Source organism: Littorina saxatilis, linkage group LG12 (genome assembly GCF_037325665.1).
Source record: "Littorina saxatilis isolate snail1 linkage group LG12, US_GU_Lsax_2.0, whole genome shotgun sequence".
In the NCBI taxonomy this organism is placed as follows: Eukaryota; Metazoa; Mollusca; class Gastropoda; order Littorinimorpha; family Littorinidae; genus Littorina; species Littorina saxatilis.
Window position 1 is genome coordinate 29,462,827 of NC_090256.1, and position 22,663 is coordinate 29,485,489.

General features: G+C 43.8%; 1 protein-coding gene across 1 annotated transcript in view; it reads right to left on the reverse strand.

The window, feature by feature from the left end:
- Positions 1-3,797, reverse strand: part of LOC138981694 (uncharacterized) — a 36,311-nt gene extending 32,514 nt beyond the window's left edge. The window contains exon 1 of the mRNA XM_070354713.1: positions 3,377-3,797. Coding sequence (XP_070210814.1) covers positions 3,377-3,415 — 39 coding nt within the window. The 5' untranslated portion in view covers positions 3,416-3,797. The remainder of the gene's footprint in view (positions 1-3,376) is intronic.
- Positions 3,798-22,663: the final 18,866 nt, after the last annotated feature.

Here is a 22,663-nt window from a genome sequence, read left to right on the forward strand (position 1 = left end):
AGAATATCATTAATGCTTCGCATTTTTCACGCGAAATAATCATACTATCACGTCAAGTATATTGACGAATACGGTACCTGTAAGCCAGAAAAACAACGCACACCAAAAAAACCACAACTGCTAACTAAATTTTGCGCACACAGTAAATACCCAGGGAGCTTTTTGCATCACAAAGCACGATACAGGCAGTTTGTTTGGGTGTTTTGGGTGTTTAGATCTCATGCTCTTCACATAGTACTCAGTATTTGGTCAAACCTTTTTTTTCTCTAATTCAAGTTTATTTGCTGCATATATTACAACATAATTCTGGCGATAAAGAGACGACGTACACAACAAAATATCCAGTACAGAAAGAACGAGAAGAGACTGGAACGCATGTGTAGCTTCAAATAGAACATAATAGCAACAAAACAGAACAGATAAGAAACGCGGGGTATTTGAGCCCATCCCGCATGCGAACTTTTTCTATTTTCTCTCATTCATCGAACAATTGTACTCAAAACCAGAAGCGTGTTTACGTAGGTAAACTGAAATTTTCATCACCAGCGAGCCCCCTCCTCCCGAACGTCACAGTCGCTTTTCATTAAGATTTCGCCTGATTTCACCATACGTACTGTACACGTACAGGTGAAGTACATTTTAATCTACTGGATGATTGACGATTGTTTTAAAGGTACCGTCTCCGGGACAAAAGCCCGGACAATTGTTGTTGTTGTTGCTTTTTGAAAGAGATTCAGATTTTTAACAAGATTTAAATTACTGACTGCGAACGACTCTGATTTTTAAGGAACCTTCTACCTTTTACACACGCATTTTCTTTTACAGACGCCTTAAATGTGAATAACTTTTAAAAAGTTGGTCGAGAACAAAGCAAGAGAATAAGGTCCAGGGTATTACATGAGAGAACACCCTCCATCCACTTAAATATATACAAGATCTTGGTTGGTTGAGTACAGAATGGGATCTTTGTGATGTATTGATTTGGCAGATATAGGCTACATGCATACGTGTCAGAGCAGTGTGGAAACTTCTTGCTGAATTCCTTTTGCAGCTTGACATACGAATCAGTTACGAAATTATTTTAGCAAAAAAAGTCCCACTATGCACCGAAAGCAGCTAGGCTGTTTAATTTGGTATGTGTCCAACTGGAGGGGTGCTCTTATCCCATGTACATGCCTGGACGGACCTTTGGTGGAGTAGGCTACATGAAGCAGGGCAGTAACGAAGCAGGTCGGACATTTCCTTTAAAATGAATTATTCACACGGACTTCGTCAGAAAGGGCAGTATGAAAGTATGAGTTGCACGTAATGGCCTTAGCGCACATGTTGTCGAACAAGTATTCGTAGATTTTATTTTCGAATAGTGAAGATCGGTTATCTGTTTATGTTTACGAACTTGCCTTGAGGTCATGATACATCGACATATCTACATTCCTTTTGTCGCGTTACATAGCCTACATATAGCTTTGCTTTAAACTGTAATTTCACGTGGTGGCCTTTAAGCACTTGATGCCGTAAAGGACGGGCGCAGTGGCGTGGTGGTAAGACGTCGGCCTCCTAATCGGGAGGTCGTGAGTTCGAATCCCGGTCGCTGCCGCCTGGTTGGTTAAGAGTGGAGATTTTTTCGATCTCCCAGGTCAACTGATGTGCAGACCTACTAGTGACTTAACCCCCTTCGTGTGTACACGCAAGCACAAGACCAAGTGCGCACGGAAAAGATCCTGTAATCCATGTCAGAGTTCGGTGGGTTATGGAAACACAAAAATACCCAGCATGCCTACTCAACGAAAGCGGAGTGAAGCTGACTATGCTCTCAGAGTATAGTTTGGGAAACCCAAATGGGCAAACGAGCTCACACGTAACCAGAAAATTCTGGAACGCTGAAGAAGAAGAAGAAGATGCCGTAAAAAATATTCGTACATTCCATTTATGAATAGTGAAGATCGTTCATCTGTTTATATTTACCGACTTGCTGTGAGGTACATTCCTTTTTTCACATAGCCTACCTATACCTTTGCTTTAAATCATAATTTCACATACGCAGGATTATAAATAAAACAAGAAACGAAGGAACACGCACACACACAATCATGCAAGCACACAAACACACTCGCACGCAAGCACGCACGCATGAGCAAACACACACACACACACACACACACACACACACACACTGACACACACACACGCGCGCGCGCGAAGAGACATGAAATAAACAAACAAACCAAAGGATGAACGAAAGAAAGAGGGAAAGAAAGAAAGAAAAAGAAACCGACATGAACCTCTTTGACTTGACATCAAAGCCTCGCCGAGAAGGGTGGATCTTATTTGCGACATCCTTTATTAGTAGGCAGTGGTGATCAAATACAGATGGAGGTTAAATAGAAAAATAATAATTACAAATAAACTCACAGCAGTTCTAAATTTAAAGAAATTGTCAATATTAGATTGAAGTAAATAATTCGACATTTTTATTATTTTTATTTTTAGACATTTGTAAAAAGTCGATGAACTGTTTCTGCTAAGTTGTATCCACTGTCATGTTATGTAAGAATGTCTCGTTCGAGTAAAAGTAAAACATGACATTTGACATGTGAGTTTCCGGTGTTTCGTTGTCTTTTTCTGCATTTTGCTCATCCTGATATACAATGGACTATGCGCGTGTAAGAAATAAAAACCCAATGCTATCAAAATAGTTTTCCGTCGTCAATCAGGGCGCAATCACCTGTTTGGCTCAGTTCCCCTTGCCAATCTACATTTTCCGTAGCATTTTCAAGTGGTTTATCTTTTACAATTACTTTTTTCGTAACAAAACAAAAATCCAAAACAGATAGACTAATAACTTTCCAAAATCAAGAATCAAAAGGCAAGAAAGGGACGTTTATGGAACGTTCAGTTATAACAAAACGAAAATGTCACTGGAACTTGTACCTGTGGGCCTTTAAAGTGGACAAGCAGGATACACTACATACAAACAATCTCTGTATCTAGCAAAGTTATTTGTGTAATAATGATCTCTTAGCTTTGCATATTGCTTCGAAGATAACATGAAGCAATCCTGTTGAAACAAAGAAGATTAGAGGAAGAAATCCTGTTGAAATAAAGAAGATGCTGTGTCCAGCCATTTGCGAAGACGCAACATCAAAAGCTAAGAAATGACCCGTCTTTAGTATCACATTGTGTGTTGTGTATATGCTTCGTCCATTTTGAAGGCCGATACGTCCAAGTTCTAAGGAATGTTTCGTTTTGTTTGTAATTCACTTTCCATTAACTTACCTTTCTTGGTGTTTTTTTTTATGCACACACAAAAATAAGATTGAAAAGTGAACACTAGCTATATGAAACAGAACTTATACAGGACAGAAAAACGTCTTACCTTTTTACACTTCATGTTTCCCTGTTTCCCGTTTATCATCCAGGAAAAATATCAACGAGGGACCATATTGACATCCTCAAAAACGATGAAAGGTCCACACGCACAACAGCCGTTCTCCCGTCTGGAAACTGTGCAACACTCTTTGATGGATTGCAGTAATCCAAGGTAGAACTCAGCTTATGAACTTGCAAACAGTATCGTTTTCTCAAGAAATCAAAGACCTGGTAGATGTTGTCATTATCTTCCGACAGAAGACGACAGCGAGTTACTGTCGCAACCGTGAGAAAGAAGTGAACATCATTGACTTAACTTCCTCTGCGCCGCAGGTGATTAAGTTTGGTGATTAAGTAAGACAGTGTTTGAGAGGTGTTTGTTCCCCGACTGTACGCCTCGGAGTCGGACAGAGCGTGTGAAATGGCGGGATTTGCTGCCAAATGTTTATACCGATCCCATCTCGGCTTTGGTCAAACAGGCAGCAGTAGTGAACATCGGACGCACGGAGGAAAAGAAGTTGGGGGGGGGGGGGGGGCAGGGAGGGGGAGGGGAAGGGGTGTTGCGGAGGTTAAAGGGTAGGGTAGGCGGCCCGATCCTGTCCACGCATGAGCAGAAGACGTAACTTGTTCGTCCCTTCGACAAGTGGTTGCTTTTGGAATTAAACAGGGGAGGAAGGAGAGGAAAACAGGTGGGATCGGTTCTTGGGATGGTGCATCAGGTGGATTTAGATTTGTGTGAAGCGGGCCTCACACCTTCTCGCCTTTAACAAGATGTGCCAACAGTGGAGGTTTGCTTAAAAGCAGCATGGAAAGTGTGGGGGGGGGGGGGGGGGGGCGAGAAAGGGGAGGCGAAGTGGGGACTGGAAGGGGCAAGACGGGCTGTTGATGGACAATGAAACCCTCACATTGTCTACTGAACGAAATGATTAAGAATATAGATGATACATCATCATCACAACAACGGCGACGGTGAAGATGATGTCCGTAATGAAACCGATTTAGATCTAAACCCTCTTTCTGACTGAATGGATATGTCGATAATGCTTCGACAAAATGGTTATAATGTTGGCTTTGTCTGACAAGATACCACAAACGAATTTAAAGTTGGGGAGAGAGAGAGAGAGAGAGAGAGAGAGAGAGAGAGAGAGAGAGAGAGAGAGAGAGAGAGAGAGAGAGAGAGAGAGAGAGAGAGAGAGAGAGATCGGGATCATGCACATGAACACCTGATCAGACGGGGTATTGTTGTCGCTCCGTCCGGGACATTTCGAAAGATGTTGGAAAAAGGGAAATTCGTGATAGAAGTAGAAAAGGGGTGTAGTGTGTGTGTGGGGGGGGGGGGGGGGGTCGGGGGGGGGGGGGGAGGTCGACAGAAAGAGGAGTGGTAGTTGGTAGGCATCCAGTAATGCTGAGTTTACTGAGGAGGTTTTTTTTCAGTCTCGATCAAGGTGTGCAGCAAGGTTGGTTGAAGGGAAGGACAGCCAGATCGGGCGTTGATGTTTGAACATGCGTTGTCGTCTGCTTGCTGTGCGTTTCCGCTTCCCCCGCCTTCTCTCCCCTATCAGCGTCGGCCTACGCCGCTTACAGGGATGTCTACAATATTTCTCGTTAGAGGCCTTGTACAGCGAATTAGCTATAGCATCCGATCACAATCCGGAATTTGCCGTTGCTGGAAAAATGTATTTCGCTATCTGTTTTCAAAATAACTATAAATGTGTTGCTCTCTCTCTCTCTCTCTCTCTCTCTCTCTCTCTCTCTGTCTCTCTCTCTCTCTCTCTCTCTCAGTCCCTCTCTCTCTCTCTCTCTCTCTCTCTCTGTGTCTCTCTGTCTCAGTCACTGTCTGTCTGTCTGTCTCTCTCTCTCTGTCTGTCTGTCTCTCTCTCTGTCTCTCTCTCACTGCCTGTCTCTCTCACTCTAGATCTCTCTCACTGTCTGTCTGTCTCTGTCTCTGTCTGTCTGTCTGTCTGTTCTCTCAATTGTGTAAGTGTATGGGATTTGGTCAGATTCTCAGAGAATTGTAGATTCCCCTGGAATATTGTAGACATGCCTGTGGTTACAAGATTGTCGTATTAGTAACTTCTAGTAATACAACCGTTTTTAAGGAATCTCGCTATATATTTGTATAAATCGTTTTGGAGACTGAATTTCATGTCAGACTAGTGTGTACATATTAATTTATTTATATTACTGTTGAATTGTTAAATAAATGATGCATTATGATCCGTCACGTTTGGTGTTTTGTATGTATATTATTCGTATATGTAGATATTTCGTTTTCGTGTTTATACGGGGCTATGGTCTTGATGTTGTTCAAGGCACTTGATAGAAAACAAATCTTTTACGCTAATAGGCTATCAGCCAATGTCTACTTCTGTACCAAACGATTTCGCACACTTACTTTTAAAGGAAAAGCTTGACCAATGGTTGCAGGCTATGGCAGGCCAAAATGACTAAATTTGTTTTTAGCAACCTACGCCAACACAAAAGAAGTGAAACAAAAAAGTCGACGAGAAATAATTTGTCAGGACAAAATCATTCCTTGACCTAGAGGTCGAAAAGTCTCTGACGATAGAACTCGAAACTTTCTCTTCGATTTGTAGAAACCCGTACATCCACAAAAACAAACAGAAGTCAGTGGAATGGTCGATCTCCTTCAATTTGTTTGAGACGAGGCCGGGGAACACACCTTGTTGAGCAAGCACAAGTCGGAAGCATTTCAACATCGTCCGACGTTATTTGTCGCTTTAGTTTGTCAATTGGCAGCTGCGAAGGGGCAAAGGCTGCCTCTGATTCCAAGCCAAACAGATAAGTGTCAACTGCAAAGATGCACAGGGCAGACAACCCAGCGCGACCGCAGGGGTCCTTTGAAGGATTGTCGTTCTTGTGGTCACCTCGCGTACGTGCATGTTGTGTGTTTGTCCCGCCACACTTACTGCCACATACACACTTCTGTTTGCATCGGCCGGTCAACGACGTAATAACCAAAGTGTGGTGAGTCTCTTTATTTGCAGTTATTGTTTGCCGTCGTCTGAAATACGCTGTTTCCGCTCATCAGTGTTGTTCTACTTTCGACTGAACACGGCGGTCACCGAGTCGGCTGTCTTATGGTTGTGAAGCGAAAGACACTTCTGAATGACATTTGTGCATACATTTGAGAAACAGAGAAAAGAGAAATAAATGCGAATTCGACGCAGCTACTTTTTGTAATTCTCGAGTGTTTACTTACTTATTTTTGCAATAATGATAGTGTGAGGTCAGATGCTGCTGTTGAAGATGATCATTTGATCAGTGATGGTGGCGGTTGTGGTGACAATTGTGATGGTGATAGTGATGATGATGAGGGTTAAGTCGAAGAATAGGAGGAACTGACAAAGATTGTTATTTTTATTTTACCATGCACAATTTTTTAGGGGAAGTTTATGGAATTCTAACGGCGAAAGTCGTAAATTTCACTCTTGTTTTTGAAGCTGTATTATCCGTTGCGAATCAGGTTTTAATCTTCTGACATTTACTTCAAGATTGTCCAGAACTTTCAGACTGTAAGATCCAAATTCCACCCGCCCGTGACCCCCTCCCCCTATTTTCTCATTCTCTCTCTCTCTCTGCATCTGACACCGCTCCCCTAGCCCCGCCCCTGCCGTACCTCCGCCCTCAAGTTTACGTCAACTTTCCTGTGCATATATTTAGTTTTCCTCCATGCCCATCCCATCGCCCACCCGTCCAACCCAAACCCTCCAACCCATCCTCTCTTTCCGTGCACCTTTTCTGCCCTACAGATCCTGACCCATTCTGCAAGGTCATCGTATCAACAGGCTCAAGGTCAAAAAGCATAATGCTTCCTTGTCTGGTCTACTGCCGTTTTCAATTGAAATTTTTTTTTCAATTCTAATTTATATTCATTTATTTATCTTTTGTTTTAACTTTTTTACTATTGTCTACTTGCTTTTAATTCCAACATGAGTAAGCTTCCTTCAAATCGCCCCGCAAATACCAATACGGGTGTGATGTTAGGGGTCGGATAGCTGTCACAGATGTCAATGGCCTGGTGACAGTCAACATATGACCTCATTAACGTGACCTAACTTCATGGCACTGTGGCACGTATTCACGGGTTTGTGCCTCTTGGCGGCGTGTGTTGTTTGTTGTGTGCGTGTGACGTAGCCGAAATAAAGGCCTTTACATGACGATGATAGTTGATACTCTGTTTAGACTGTCCCACACCTTGGGAGTTGTAGTCTACTAGAACAAAAATGCGTAGGTTTTTGGGGTGTTTTTCCCCCTCCCCGTCTAGTGTGAAATACGCAGTAACCAGGTGGAGGAGACTTGCTTTACGCTTGACTCGAAAGAAACTAGTGTACTCATACACTTGTACGTGCATACTCACACGCCGCCGCTCGCGCGCGCACGCACACGCACATGCACACGCAAGCACGGACACACGCACGCACGCACGCACACGCACGCACGCACGCAAACACAAACTGACACACACACACACACACACTTTATGTTCATAGGAGCATATAGGAACAGAATTTTTCTGTTGCTGCACAAATAAAGTAGTGACTTTGATTGACTCCGAGATAAGTAGCTGAGCAGTTTGGTCAGCCTCAGGAAGTTGTCTGGGTGTCGGACTTGGAAACCTTTCAGCGTGAGCCATAGGTCGTTGTCAGTGACCGAGATAAGAAAGTCACACAGACACTCACAGACACGCCCGCTGCGCGCATTAGGGAATACACTGACCTAGGCCATACGCACGCAAACAAGCCACACACAAACACACTTTCTAAAGAAATACATGTACATTTTAGTTGAAGAAGAAGAAAACTAAAAGAAGAAGAGTATGAAGAGAAAGACGAAGAGGAGGCGGACGACGACGATGACGACAAAGAAGAACACACACACACACACTAACACCATCGGCTCCCTCTCGATCCAAGTCTACCTGAGAAAAAAATCAATGTTGGTGGCCAGTGATTTAACTTACCACTGTTATAGTATAGGTAAGTACTGCTGTTACTGGGCTACCAGGCAGGTGCTAGTGGGTCAGTGTGGGTGGGTGGGGGTGTCAGCTGAGACCTGCAGGGTCACCGAACTTTACTTTAGTATTTGTAGTTTACCCCCGTATTTGTAGGCGAATGTTCAGTAGTATCGCCTGCATGACATTGACATTCTGACGACAAACTGCGGCCCATTGCTTAGTCTCTTTCTCCGCCTACTCTAGTGTATGTTTTCACTTTTCAATTTCACGTCTGCAATAAAACTATGAGGAGTCACGTGTCCACCTACTGTGTTTTTTCACAGAGGTTTACAAAGTTTAACTTGGATTTGTAAGACTATAAACTTCTAGAGTTTTCAAAAATCTGTATAAAAAATAGATCAGTCAGTCGTTCTATTATAAAGAAAATAAAACATTCACTAAAAGCTTGATCTATCAATCTTTAGAGGTACACCCTTCTCGTGAAACAAACCCGACTCATCATCTCAGATCTTGCCAGGTTTGTACATGGCTTTAGACCATCCCTCACTTGGATAAGCTTATATATCAAAAATCAACACCCTGACTGCTTACTGAGGTGAGATGGACATTTTTAATGAATTAATTTCTTCAAAAACTTGTGGTAATTACGAAGTTAATTCATTAAAAAAATGCCATTGTGACCACGTGGAGGAACGGTCTCACCCAGTGCCAAAGCATGGCTACATTTGAGATGGTGAGACGATGTCGTGTTTGCTCCTTCAAAAAGGATAAGAAGCCATATTAGTCAAAAGAATCACTTTTGTGAAAGGACAATATTCCATTAACCCCTTCACTGCCACAGTATAACAGCATTTTCAACAGGTGGTAGCAACTTTAGCAACTTATCCGAACGGTCTATGGGAAAGAACTGTGTTTAGAACCCCTACAAGTTGCTGGACAGAAATGTCCTGAAATGTTGTTGACACAAATCCCACGTATGATTATGGGCGTACGACAAACTGAAAATGACCACGTATTACATACGGGGTGGGCAGTGAGGGGTTAAGGGTGACTTTTAGCTGCACGGTCTTAGTCAACGCTTCTTTACTGAGGCAAAAAATATGAGACTGACAGGCCTTGAGGAAGCATTGAAAAGTCAAATAACAGGCATCACTGTTGTTCTTTACACTTAAAGTTGGGCTCTGATGTGTAAGCGCAGGTATGAGATTACGCTGTATTGGACAGCTACATTATGATATCAGAGTGTGTTTGAGTAACCCACAAGGAACGAAGGAAATAAAAAAGACAGAAAGTAAAACCAGTATCAAGAATTAAAAAAATCGATTAGTCTTCTCTCCTAAGTTAAAATTTAAGAAACCGTCCTAGGCTCACGTGTGCAACCCTGCTATAGTCAATTACGACACCCCCCCGTATATCTCTCTTTGTCATGAATTCATGTATCTTTGTCCACTTATTCATGTGATTAAGAGCCCTATCCGGGCAAGGGCTGGGTGTGACAGAGTACTTTTACATGGATGCTCATGCCACTAATATCTCTCTCTCTCTCTCTCTCTCTCTCTCTCTCTCTCTCTCTCTCTCTCTCTCTCTCTCTCTCTCTCTCTCTCTCTCTCTCTCTCTCTGTCTGTAGCAGCCCTCCGTCGATCTTCTGAAGAAGTACATGTAAAGCAGCATGTGTGTGCATTTGTCTGTGTGTCTGTTTGGTGACAGACTGGGTTGTTTACCCACGCCGCATTCCCTTGCAGGTGGTAGCAAGGGCGCAACGTTAGTATCCCGTACACTCGAATGTCACGTGCAGATAACACTGGTGGAGTTGGAGCTGTCCCTTGAAAGACTCATCATCGACCCGTCTTGGTGTGGGAAATACGGGACAGAAAATCGGAGGACTCGGTTTCAGTTCAACCATAGGAATAGTATCTACTTGTATGATGATATGTTTGTGGTTCAAGAGACACTACCAACGACGCCATTTTGAACACATTTTCCAATGAATTTGACTTTTACAAGTCAAAAGTTCATTCGCTGTACTTTTATTAGACTTCAATTTCCCCCGAATACGGAGTATAGTTGCCTAAGGCGGGGTAAAAGCGGCCATACACGTGAGAGCCCGCCATTTCAAAACCGCGAATTCCCCCGAATACGGAGTATAGCTGCCTAAGGCGGGGTAAAAGCGGCCATACACTTGAGAGCCCGCCATTTTAAAACCGCGAATATACGTTGGAGTTGTAGCTCATGAATGCAGAAAAAAAAGAAGACGACGACCTTAACTCTTTATGAAAACGATCTCCTCTCCGAGTATTCCTTTAGATTCTTTTGCTGCTCTCCTGTTGATATACACTTCAAGCCCGGCTTTACAACAGCAAACTAAAAAAAAACCAAAAAAAAACCATACATAACAAAACAAGCAAACAAGATGAGTAGGACGGTAACATGTGTGAGGGTAAATATAATCTTTTGAGTACCATCTCTCTTTCTTTGTTGTTGTTGTTGTTGTTGTTGTTGTTGTTGTTGTTGTTGTTGTTGTTGTTGTTGTTGTTGTTGTTGTTGTTGTTGTTGTCATATCCATCTTGTACTCCGTGACCAAAGATCGAGACCTGAAATGATCCGTGGTGGCCAAATGAATTTATGTTAAATAATCAAATTTCGCCTTAGTCCTTCCCCGAAGATGATGAACGAATAACCGTCGGCTACAGATTTTCAGTTCTTTTTTGTGACGATCGTGCCCGTGGCGGCTAGAAGACCTTTCGGCTAGCTGTCCTGAGACGTCCTCGTTCAACCGGAATGTTTTGCAGCGTCATCATGCCAAACGTGACACCACAGTCACCACGACCGCCATCTTGGTGTATTCCTCTTACTTCCTTGAACGTGTCTATCTGTTTGCTTATCTGCCTACTGTACCTGCCTGCCTGCCTGTCTGCCTATATGTGACCCTCCACCACGGAATGAGTCGCCTGTCACCTTTGCATGCTTTTCAGATGTTTACATTTCCTAACGAGTTTTTAATGCTCTATCTAGTTGTGAAAACCGTTTTAGAAAAGCCTGTGACTAAGGTGACCCCCACACTGTTACCAGACACTCACCGGACTTATATTAAGCCTAGTGCAGAACCGCGCGAGGTGATATGTGACTCATATCGTGGTGGAGGGTCACATATGTCTGTCGGTCTGTCTGTCTGGACCGAATGTTTTGCATCGTCAGCATGCGAAAAATGACGCCACATTCACCCCAACTGCCATCTAGTTGTCTTCCACTTCTTTCCTTCAGTGTGTCTGTTTGTCAGTCTGTCTGTCTGTTTGTATGTCTGTCTGTCTGTGTCTGTCTGTCTGTCTGTCTGTCTCTTCTCTCTCCCTCTCCCCTCTCGCTCTCTCTCTCTCTCTCTCTCTCTCTCTCTCTCTCTCTCTCTCTCAGTTACTAGCATAATTATAATGATGCATGTCTGGTTAAACTCTTCACAAGAAAAGATGTCTGCAAAAAAAAAAAAAAAAAAAAAAAACAAGAACAGTTTAAGAATGAGCATTTTCAGATGTGATCATTCCCGTTTTCAATGCCGGGTCCTGTTGATTTCGACACGCTTTTAATGAACAAGTAACTGCACCCCGTATATTCAAGGCTATATCGAGCGTACACCGCCGTACCGCCAAGCGATTGTAGGTTTGGGTGCGTAGATGCTGTATAGTTTCCAGCGCGCGGAAGCAGTTTTATTCCGATCCAGACGTTGCGGCGGTGCGCTACCACACAATTTTGACTGCTTCATTTCTTTTTGAATTTGTGCACAATACAGACCGTTTTGAATTGGGATATTTCACGTATCAACGCAGGACACATCAATGAACATAATAGTTTGGCTTGTCAGTCCATTTATCGACAAAGAGGCGCGTAGGATGGGATGAAAGTGGGCGAATATGCTTGAGTGAGGACAGATCTACAGCAAATCGGTTCGTATGTTCATTTACGTGTATATTTCTCGTTGAAAACCACACATGTACTAGATACAAACCTTACTCATTCCCACAATCATAAATCTAAGCTGTACGTGGTTTCAAAGAGACACTTTTTTTTTTTAAATTGGGGACACTTGCCGTGAATGTAGCGACAACGCGCTGTTTACACCTTGCGTCAGCGCTCCCTCGGTTTAGCCGAATATACGGCGTGAACTGACAAGCAGGAAAAGGGAAGGGACAATGTTGAACCACTCAAGCGTCGAGTCAAATACATCTTACAAGAACACACGTTGAAACCCATTCTAGTTGCTATGTTGTTGGACAGTGACAGAGCCACACATATGAAAAATGATAAGATAAGCAAATATGCAAATGAACAAACACTATTGTCGACGACAAAAAAGTATCCGACTTTTCCAATTTAACAACCACGTCGGCAAAGTATAACCATTGTGGTGACTATTGAATCAATCTTGTCTGCAGAAATACCAGACTGAATCATTTTTGTCCAATCTCCGCATAAGAATCATAATCAAATGAGGCAGAGCGCATGAAAATTAAGTCTGAAAAACAAAGGGACGTAAGCGCTTTAAATGTATACCACTTGTGCAACAAGTTCTGAACAAGAGGAAGTTTCCTCCGAAAACGGCGTATGGCTGCCTAAATGGCTGGGTAAAAAAACGGTCATACACGTAAAATTCCACTCGTGCAAAAAACACGAGTGTACGTGGGAGTTTCAGCCCACGAACGCAGAAGAAGAAGAACAAGAGGAAGTGAAAGTCAAGCTGAACCAATATCCTGGAACCTGAGAGATTGAAAGTCGCTTGTTTTCTTCAATGCGTGTTATTCTCTCAGGTGCAAGGAGGGTGGTTCCGCATAACTCTCACGCTTGTTGGACATGTCGTGAACATTTAGAGAGCTTACGTCCCTTTGTTTCTCAGATCAATTTCTGCATACTTAAGATTGTTTGAGGCATTCTTAGTAACTTAAAAGAATACAAAGAGATTATGACCCAGTAACAATTCAAAACCAAGAGAGAACATTACCTCCCTTGACAGGTCGTCCAATATTTCTAATAAAGGCTCGATAAAGGGATGTTCTGGAATGTGCTTTGTTAATGCTTAGTCAGGTAGCCTATGTATGGGAGCAAGACAAAAACGCCTAGCTAAGCAAATAAAGGGAAAACAAAATAGTATCAAAATAAAAACGTACTCATCCAATTTAACAGCTCGTATAGTGCGTTAAAATATATCAATAAATATAAAGAAAAGAAAAAAGAATAGCGCCCGTAAATTCTAAGAAAGTTATTATCGCTGAAACTGACCCAAATTTCAATTGTGAAGAACGGCTAAAGCTGTGAAAGCAAAATAACAGCGATCGGGAAGGTTGAGAGTCATTTTATTTCATCGCAAAATCTGACCCAAATTTCACAAATATGAAGATAAAGAATAAATAAAACACGAAATGAGAGCGATCAGGAAGACTGATTGTGAGTTATAAAATAAAACCTAGCCGTAAGCATACCCAGAGGGTAAGTGCATAAATCATTGTATAATATTCTTTATGTCTCTTCGTGAACCCTTTGTACCAGTCTCTTCGTGCTTTTTTGGTGTCTGAACTAAATCTGCGTGCAAGATGTTTTTGTTCTGCAACTTGGAAAGCAAGCGCACGAACACACACACACCCTCGTCTTGATTCCTTTTCTACCGAAATACATACAATTGAATATTCCCTTGTTGTAAAAAAAATTTAAAAAAAAAAGGAAGAAAGAAAGACAAACAGAAATTATGAAAGAAAGAAAGAGAGAAAGACGGACATATAGACACGCATGAACACATACACACGCACGAACACTGACACACACACACACACACCGACACACAAACACACACACACACACACACACACACACACACACACACACACACACACACACAGGAGGGAGGGATAGGGAGGAGGGGGGATAGGAGGGGGGTTATGGGAGGTAGGGGTTAGGGAGGGGGGTATTATAGGAGGTAGGGGCTAGGGAGGGGGGTATTATAGGAGGTAGGGGCTAGGGAGGGGGGTATTATAGGAGGTAGGGGTTAGGGAGGGGGGTATTATATGAGAGAGGGGCTAGGGAGGGGTGTATTATAGGAGGTAGGGGTTAGGGAGGGGGGTATTATAGGATGTAGGGGTTAGGGAGGGGGGTATTGTATGAGGTAGGGGCTAGGGAGAGGGGTATTATAGGAGGTAGGGGTTAGGGAGGGGGGTATTATAGGAGGTAGGGGCTAGGGAGGGGGTATTATAGGAGGTAGGGGCTAGGGAGGGGGGTATTATAGGAGGTAGGGGCTAGGGAGAGGGGTATTATAGGAGGTAGGGGCTAGGGAAGGGGGTATTATAGGAGGTAGGGGTTAGGGAGGGGGGTATTATAGGAGGTAGGGGCTAGGGAGGGGGGTATTATAGGAGGTAGGGGTTAGGGAGGGGGGTATTATAGGAGGTAGGGGCTAGGGAGGGGGGTATTATAGGAGGTAGGGGCTAGGGAGGGGGTATTATAGGAGGTAGGGGTTAGGGAGGGGGGTATTATAGGAGGTAGGGGCTAGGGAGGGGGGTATTATAGGAGGTAGGGGTTAGGGAGGGGGGTATTATAGGAGGTAGGGGTTAGGGAGGGGGGTATTATAGGAGGTAGGGGTTAGGGAGGGGGTATTATAGGAGGTAGGGGCTAGGGAGGGGGGTATTATAGGAGGTAGGGGTTAGGGAGGGGGGTATTATAGGAGGTAGGGGCTAGGGAGAGGGGTATTATAGGAGGTAGGGGTTAGGGAGGGGGGTATTATAGGAGGTAGGGGCTAGGGAGAGGGGTATTATAGGAGGTAGGGGTTAGGGAGGGGGGTATTATAGGAGGTAGGGGCTAGGGAGGGGGGTATTATAGGAGGTAGGGGTTAGGGAGGGGGGTATTATAGGAGGTAGAGGCTAGGGAGTGTAATGAGAAGTAGGAAGGGCTGTTTTAAGTGTTATTCCCCCGGATGAGAAAACACTTAATACGCATTAGCGTAGCTTCATCGAGGTGCTCTAAGTCCTTAATTACTGACTGCACTTACCTGCTTGTATAGACATATGTCGTGCCGAATTCACGGAATTGCCGAATTCGCGGAATCGGCAACATTTTTGCCCATTTCGCGTAATCGGCAAAACGCTGCCCATTACGTGAAATGGGCAGCGTTTTGCCGAAAATGCGGAAAGGCCTCTAAAATTTGCCCATTTCGCAAAAGCGACAGCCAGTCTGTTACTTTTTGTGTCCCCAGAACATTGCATTAACATTGCTTTACCTCCCTACTATGTTTTGTATGGTCTATGTTGGTCTGTGTCGAGAATGACTCCGGAAATGCACGAAAACTACACTTTTTGCAATAACTTGCCATAACTTATCGTTTATTGCAATATCTATCCATTCGAGTATCTATTTGTCTAAGTGTGATGATATCCCAGGCATTTGAGAACTTTAAAACCAAAAAGTGGCTGCTGATTTCTCAAAATGGGCACATTTTAGAAGCCTCTGCGCGTTTTCGGCAAAACGCTGCCGATTTCGCGTATTGGGCAGCGTTTTGCCGATTACGCGAAATGGGCAAAAATGTTGCATGAATTCGGCACGACATATACATGTCTAAAGTCCACAATTTCAAGAAAACAAAACAAATAATGGCCATAGTGTTCCACTGTTATTCATCTTTAAAACTGAACAGCACCGTACACATGCAGATTGGAAAAAAGGAACAGGAGGCGTACACCGCTATGGGCTGGCACCGTACACCTTTTTTTCACACTTGCAGTCTTTGAAGTCAAAATTAAAAGCAAAAAGATTGCCACAGAGGCAAAACTCTTGGCACAATATTGTACAACCTGTTCGAATTGCTGTAACAGTAGGGGATTTCTTGAATTATCATAACATAGTAAAATCTTCCCATACTAGGGGGGCTTTGACGAACGATTGGAACAAAAGTAAGTCCAAACTTCACGTAAAGAGAGGGTACTATAGAAAAAGTTCACGTAATTGATAGGGAAAGGCTTTCTGCAGTTGCCATCTGAAAATCGCCAATATACAAAAAGCAGTTCACGCATTCTAACTCATAGTGTGCGAGCATTTACCTTCGATCCACCTTCTCTTGTCTCAGATTGTCAGCGGCGCGGACGATGGGCATTCAACCGGGCGTACACCTTCCTCCGGGCGTACACCTTTGTCATGTGTTACGCGTGATTGTTCTGAAAAGTGACTATTACATGATTGTTCTGAAAGTCTACTATTTATTTCATCGTAATCATGTAAGCCCTCATACGTGATTGTTCTGAAAGCTTACTAATTTACATGATTGTTCTGAAACTCTACTAAAGGTAAACTTGCTTCACCCGTGAAATGTAGTCAGATATGGAACAATATGTATACCCCTGCCCAACGAAGTGTGTTTCAGTTGATCCGTCTTCTGTGTGCGCGACAGCTTCAGATGTGTGTTTGAGTTGATCCGTCTTTCCACTCCCTTTTTTTTTAGGTGTAGGGGGTGGGGGAGGTTTTTTCATATCAACTGACACTTTATCAAACCATTTGAATAATTCATATACAAAATTCTGGTGGTTGCTGTGTAATAAAAAAACAAGTGTCACTAAAAACAGAGATGTGCTAATAAATTTAGCTTTCAGGTGTGTGTATGTGTGGTGTGTGTGTGCGTATGTACTCAGTGCACTGGCGTCGGAAACTGGGGGGGGGGGGGGCAGCTGCTGTTCCTAGGGTGGGAGGGGGGGGGGGCAAACATGTCTCTTTGCCCCCCCCCCCCCCCCAATATTTAGGATGACAAAAATATTCACAGAGAGAGAGAGAGAGAGAGAGAGAGAGAGAGAGAGAGAGAGAGAGAGAGAGAGAGAGAGAGACTTTATAAACAAAATACCCCCCCACACACCGCAACCCCGGCCATCTCCTCACGTCTGTCATCCCCTCTCCACTTGAATTTTTAGTTCATAAAAAAAATAAAAGTTTCATTTGTGAACATTATTTGTTGTGCCTTTTGTCTTCAAAGGGGCAAAAATTAGCTTCCATTTTCCCTCTTTGCCATGCCCTTCGATCCATTTTGGTGACCTAGCCACCTAAGCATGGCAAAGAGGGAAAATCAAACGTTTCTATGTGTCCCTTTAAACCTGTAATTAGAATTTTGAGTTGGGAATACGCAAGAACAATCATTACATTTTTGAAGATTATAAATAATTTTTGTCTTTGGACATTTAATTTGAATTTTGAGTTGAGAACAATAAAGAAGACATGTTCAATGTATGAAACGTATTACTTGTTGAGTTTGTATTCATTGTATAAATATCAATTTCACTTAAGATTTAGTATCATTGTATCAAAATATTGTTCCATATACATACAGACATACACACAGACAGATGGACAAAGTGAATCCAGTATACCCCCCTCCAACTTCATTGGGCTGGGGTATAAATATCAATATCACTAAAAATTTAGTATCATTGTATCAAAATATTGTTCCATATACATACAGACATACACACAGACAGATGGACAAAGTGAATCCAGTATACCCCCCTCCAACTTCGTTGGGCTGGGGTATACATATTGTTCCATATCTGACAACATTTCACGGGTGAAGCAAGTTTACCTTTAGTAGAGTTTCAGAACAATCATGTAAATTAGTAGGCTTTCAGAACAATCACGTATGAGGGCTTACATGTTTACGATGAAATAAATAGTAGACTTTCAGAACAATCATGTAATAGTCACGTTTCAGAACAATCACGCGTAACAGTCGTGGGTTAGCATGCCAAGTCAATAAAAAGGGCTGGTATAAAAGGTGAGAGAAAAAGCGGTTGTCCCACAGAATTTTAAAAAATCGAGATGGTTCAAGCGTACACACGAAAGAGAATAAGGCACTATCATAATAAGTCACTTGCGATATTGAAAACATCTCCAAACGAAACCCATTACTTGGACGCGCCGGGATTCGAACCCCGAACCTTCCATGCGGACGGCCCAACGACGTCTTTTCAGACCATTATAATTGTTCGTTCGTCCGTCCGTTTGCTTGTTTATTTGTTTGTTTGTTCGTTGATGTTTTGTTATTGTTTTGTGTGTGCTGTTGTTGTAGTGTGTCAGTGTGTGTGTGTGTGTGTGTGTGTGTGTGTGTGTGCGTGCGTGCGTGCGTGCGTGTGTTTATGTGTGTGTGCGTGCGTGCGTGTGTTTGTGTTTGTCTGTGTGTGTGTCCCATGGTGTGTGCCTGCCATTGTGTGTGTGCGTGTGTGTGTGTGTGTGTGTGTGTGTGTGTGTGTGAGAGTTACTGTTTACAGTTTATTTTCATGATAGGAGAAATTAACGTTTGGTCTGTCGATGCATTCTCTTAACATTTTGCTCTTGCAGGGTAACCTGTCTTGGCGCGGACAAGACAAATTCTGCAATGCTCGCCAAATCCACTTGTCCGCCATCTGTGAAGCGAGCAGACGATCGTTCGTTTTCACTGAGGGAAGAGGTTTCAGTTTGCCGAGAAGAGGTAACACACAAGTCAGACTGCACGAAACGTGACAGAGTGACGTCGCCGCTTCCTTTCCGTGCTGAGGACGTGAGAATGGTTGGTGGTGGAAAAGGGTGGGAAATGTTGGCAACTCTTCCATTATAAGACAATGTAATACCCTGTCACACTAGGGCTGCGTCCTCACGGCGTTCCCGCGGCGTCCAAGAAAAATGAAGAACGCTGAGGTGCGCGCAGTAGGGTCTCCTACAGCGCCGGAGCAACGCGGTGGCATCTCCATTTGACGTGGTGGGGTCGCCAAGAACGCCATGCAACGGCGCGCACTTTGAGCATGCACAAAGTACGCGCCGTCGCTCGGCGTTCTGATATGCGCGTGGTAGGAACGCCGTAGGGTCGCCGTAGCAGCGCAGTAAGGTCTCCTACAGCGCCACAAGAGCTCCGTTGGCGCTTGCACGGCGACCTCATGGAGATGTCACTGCGCTTCTACCGCGTCCATCAGCGTTTGCAGGGCGTTTGCACGGAGACCTCACGGAGATGTCACTGCGCTTCTACCGCGTCCATCAGCGTTTGCAGGGCGTTTGCACGGAGACCTCACGGAGACGCCACGGAGTCTTTGGGGATGTCACTGCGCTTCTACCGCGTCCGTCAGCGTTGGCAGGGCGTTTGCAGGAAGTTGCCAGTGCGTTGTGAGCCAACCCCATAACGCAGAGTACACTCCCCTGTCGTATACATGCACTTCCGCTTAATCGACACGCCGTGGACGCGCAGTGACAACTCCTAGCACGCCGTGAGCACTCCGTGAGAGCGCAGTCAATCGCAGAATGTTCCTGCGATCCCACGGCGCTCTGAGAAATGTACAATGCTGTCCTAACTCCGTGAGGACGCAGCCCCAGTGTGACAGGGTTTTTAGGAAATAACTTTGTTGGCCGTACTACCTCTCCCTGACACCCGGGCTGCCTCCTCCCCCCCCCCCCCCCACCCCATCCCCCGGTTCTTTTATAGTCCGCAGATAAGTTGCCCTTCTGAAAACAACGTGGCAGATAACGTGACTGAGTCGGATAATGTTCGATCTAGGCGATCACTGTGATCAAATAAGGTCTGATGTGCCTTTTAATGCAGAGTGCGCTCAAAATGACGCCCTTTATCCGAAAATGTCCACATGCATGGGAGCTGACATTTTACTGCTGTAAGGACCGCTGGCCTGCAGTGATCGCTGAAAACAACAACAACAACAACAACAACAAAAACAACAACTTTCAAAAAGGAAAACAACAGAAAGAGAGGGACAGAAAAAAATCCAGGCACCTTCAGAGGGTAGAGCAACAAAACACTAAGTTCAAAGCGGTTGCCTCGATAAATGTCAAGGTCTGAAAGTCAGGCTTAGCATGGGGTAAGACAGCTTTTGTACTCGGCCCACCGGTCTCAGGGCCTGTGGCTTCTTTCTGTGCTGTCGGCCCGGCCAAACAGCTTGACGACGATAGGCAAAAGAGCAACCAACTCAGTCTAAAGGAACCCTGATGAGCTACTGGGAAGAAAGGGGAAAAGGTACGACGATTGCAGTAAACAGGGATTTAAAATCACCGACACAACCAGAGACCAGAACAACACCAACAGCAAAACCAGCAACAACAACAATAACAACATCAACGGGCTGATAGTACGTGTAGTGGATAAGGGAGAGAAATATATTAAAGAAAATTATGCCATGAACAAACAAGTGCTTGTTTAAAGCACACAGATGTCATAAGCAAACAGATACTTGAGCAACCAAGCGTAAAGCCTCGTTCGAAAGAAATGGGAAAAAGTACGACGGTTACAGTAAAAAGGGATTTTATACGACCCACGTCGCCCACTGTCTACAACAACAACAACAACAACAACAACAACAACAACAACAACAACAACAACAACAACAACAACAACAACAACAACAACAACAACAACAACAACAACTACATCAGAACAACGATGAAAACATCAACGCCGGCCGATAGGGGAGTGGATTAGGGGGAGGGAGAGAGATAACATAATTTTGAAATAAGGAAACAGGTGCTTTTCACATCACGCTCTCCTTCATTACTGATAGGGACTTTTGTGATGACTCAAGACTGAAATGGTTTATGCCCTTGACCAAGGGGAGTAGGCGGGTTCAGGGATATTGGTTTCTTTGGCATGATACAATACTCATCGAGATCGAACGCGAACACGTACACCCGTTATTTACTGACTATTCTGATGAGAGAGAGAGAGAGAGAGAGAGAGAGAGAGAGAGAGAGAGAGAGAGAGAGAGAGAGAGAGAGAGAGCGTGTGTATAGTGCGTGCGTGCGTGAGTGTGTATGTGTGTGTGTGTGGGGGAGGGGGGGTCAGTCTGTTTGTCTGTCTGTCTCTTGGTCTTTTTGTCTGTCTGTGTGGTCACCTCACGATCTCGTGCATGTGAAAGGTGTGGAGTGCCAGAAATGTCGTTACGTATTTTGTCATCGTGTAACTACATTCTTTTGACCAAGTCGTGTGACCTCTACTCGTGTCAATCAGAATAATGAGATGCACATTCAACGCTGACTACAAACACAGTTTTGCCAAATGCTAATTTCACTGATGCAAATCATTTACCGACATGTCGCTCACTGAAAGCATGATCATGTTTCGTCAGGTTCACATGTTCATATTACTTGTGTTGAGAATAACTGATCGGTACTTTCTTGATTTTTTTTTTAATGTAAGCAAATAATTATCTCTCCGCTGCTGTCTTCAAAGCATCATGTCTGGTTCTTGTCTAACAGGGGTTCAGATAACTCCAAAGGTAAAACAATCTGAAGGGTTTAAATCGGGTGAGTGTGACGCCGACTCAATGTCACATCTCCAACTTTTGAGTCGATTCCCAATTTTTAAAAGCACATAAAAGTCAGACAATAGTTATCGCCTTCAATATGCAAACTTTGTGGAATGCTCTCATTCATTTTCTAAGTTTGTAACAAGTTCTATTTCTCTATCGTCATGCTACAAACATGAAGAAAAGCGTTTCCTCCCATTTAACTGTCATTGTGTCTGTAACGTCAGTCGACTGTCGGGAGAATGACGTCACGAATGGCCATCCAGCGAGTCTGAGGTCTCTAACCGATCGAGACCAAACAACACAACACAACAGCGCATGCAGAACAGACTCATCCACCATGGCACAACCCATTTGAATGAAAATGTCTAGCCGAAGACGAATCAAGAATTATTTTGGGATTATTTGGTCGAGGATTATTATGTCAATTGTCTGGGATCAAATGCAAACCTGCTTGCTTGTTTGCTTTATCGTTTTCCTTCAGATTCTGTTTCTGGCTTGTTGGCTCACGTAAGTGTAGCCTATGCGATGCTAACTTTTGTCTGTCTGTGCGTGCGTGCGTGCGTGCGTGCGTATGTATGTGTGTATGTCTGTGGTAGAAACTTTAACATTTGACTGAACACCGAAATACTAATTTTACCTGGTTATTATCCAAGCAACAGCTTCAAAGTATTGAAGCAATGATCAACATTTCGTCGGCACGTATGTAGTTAAAGTGTGTATCCAAAGAAAACGGGTGGTGTTTTTTTTTTTTTTTTGGGGGGGGGGGGGTAAAAACAGGTGACTGGTTTGTGTCGTGTGTGGTATGTAGACCAGGTCAGGGGTCAAGGTTAGGTCAGATCGTGTGAAGGATTGTGGTATAGATACAGTTATCATTGAGCTGCAGTTCGCCGATTCGGAGAAGACGATTTCACATTGTTCGGTTTCGTAGCTCCAGAAAAATAGATAAAGCAGATACCAAAGGAGATTTCCTGCAGGTTAATCTGCACAGCGTGTTTCCAGTGTCTGCGCGAGGAAGCGCTGTCGAAAGCGCAGTGTCGAT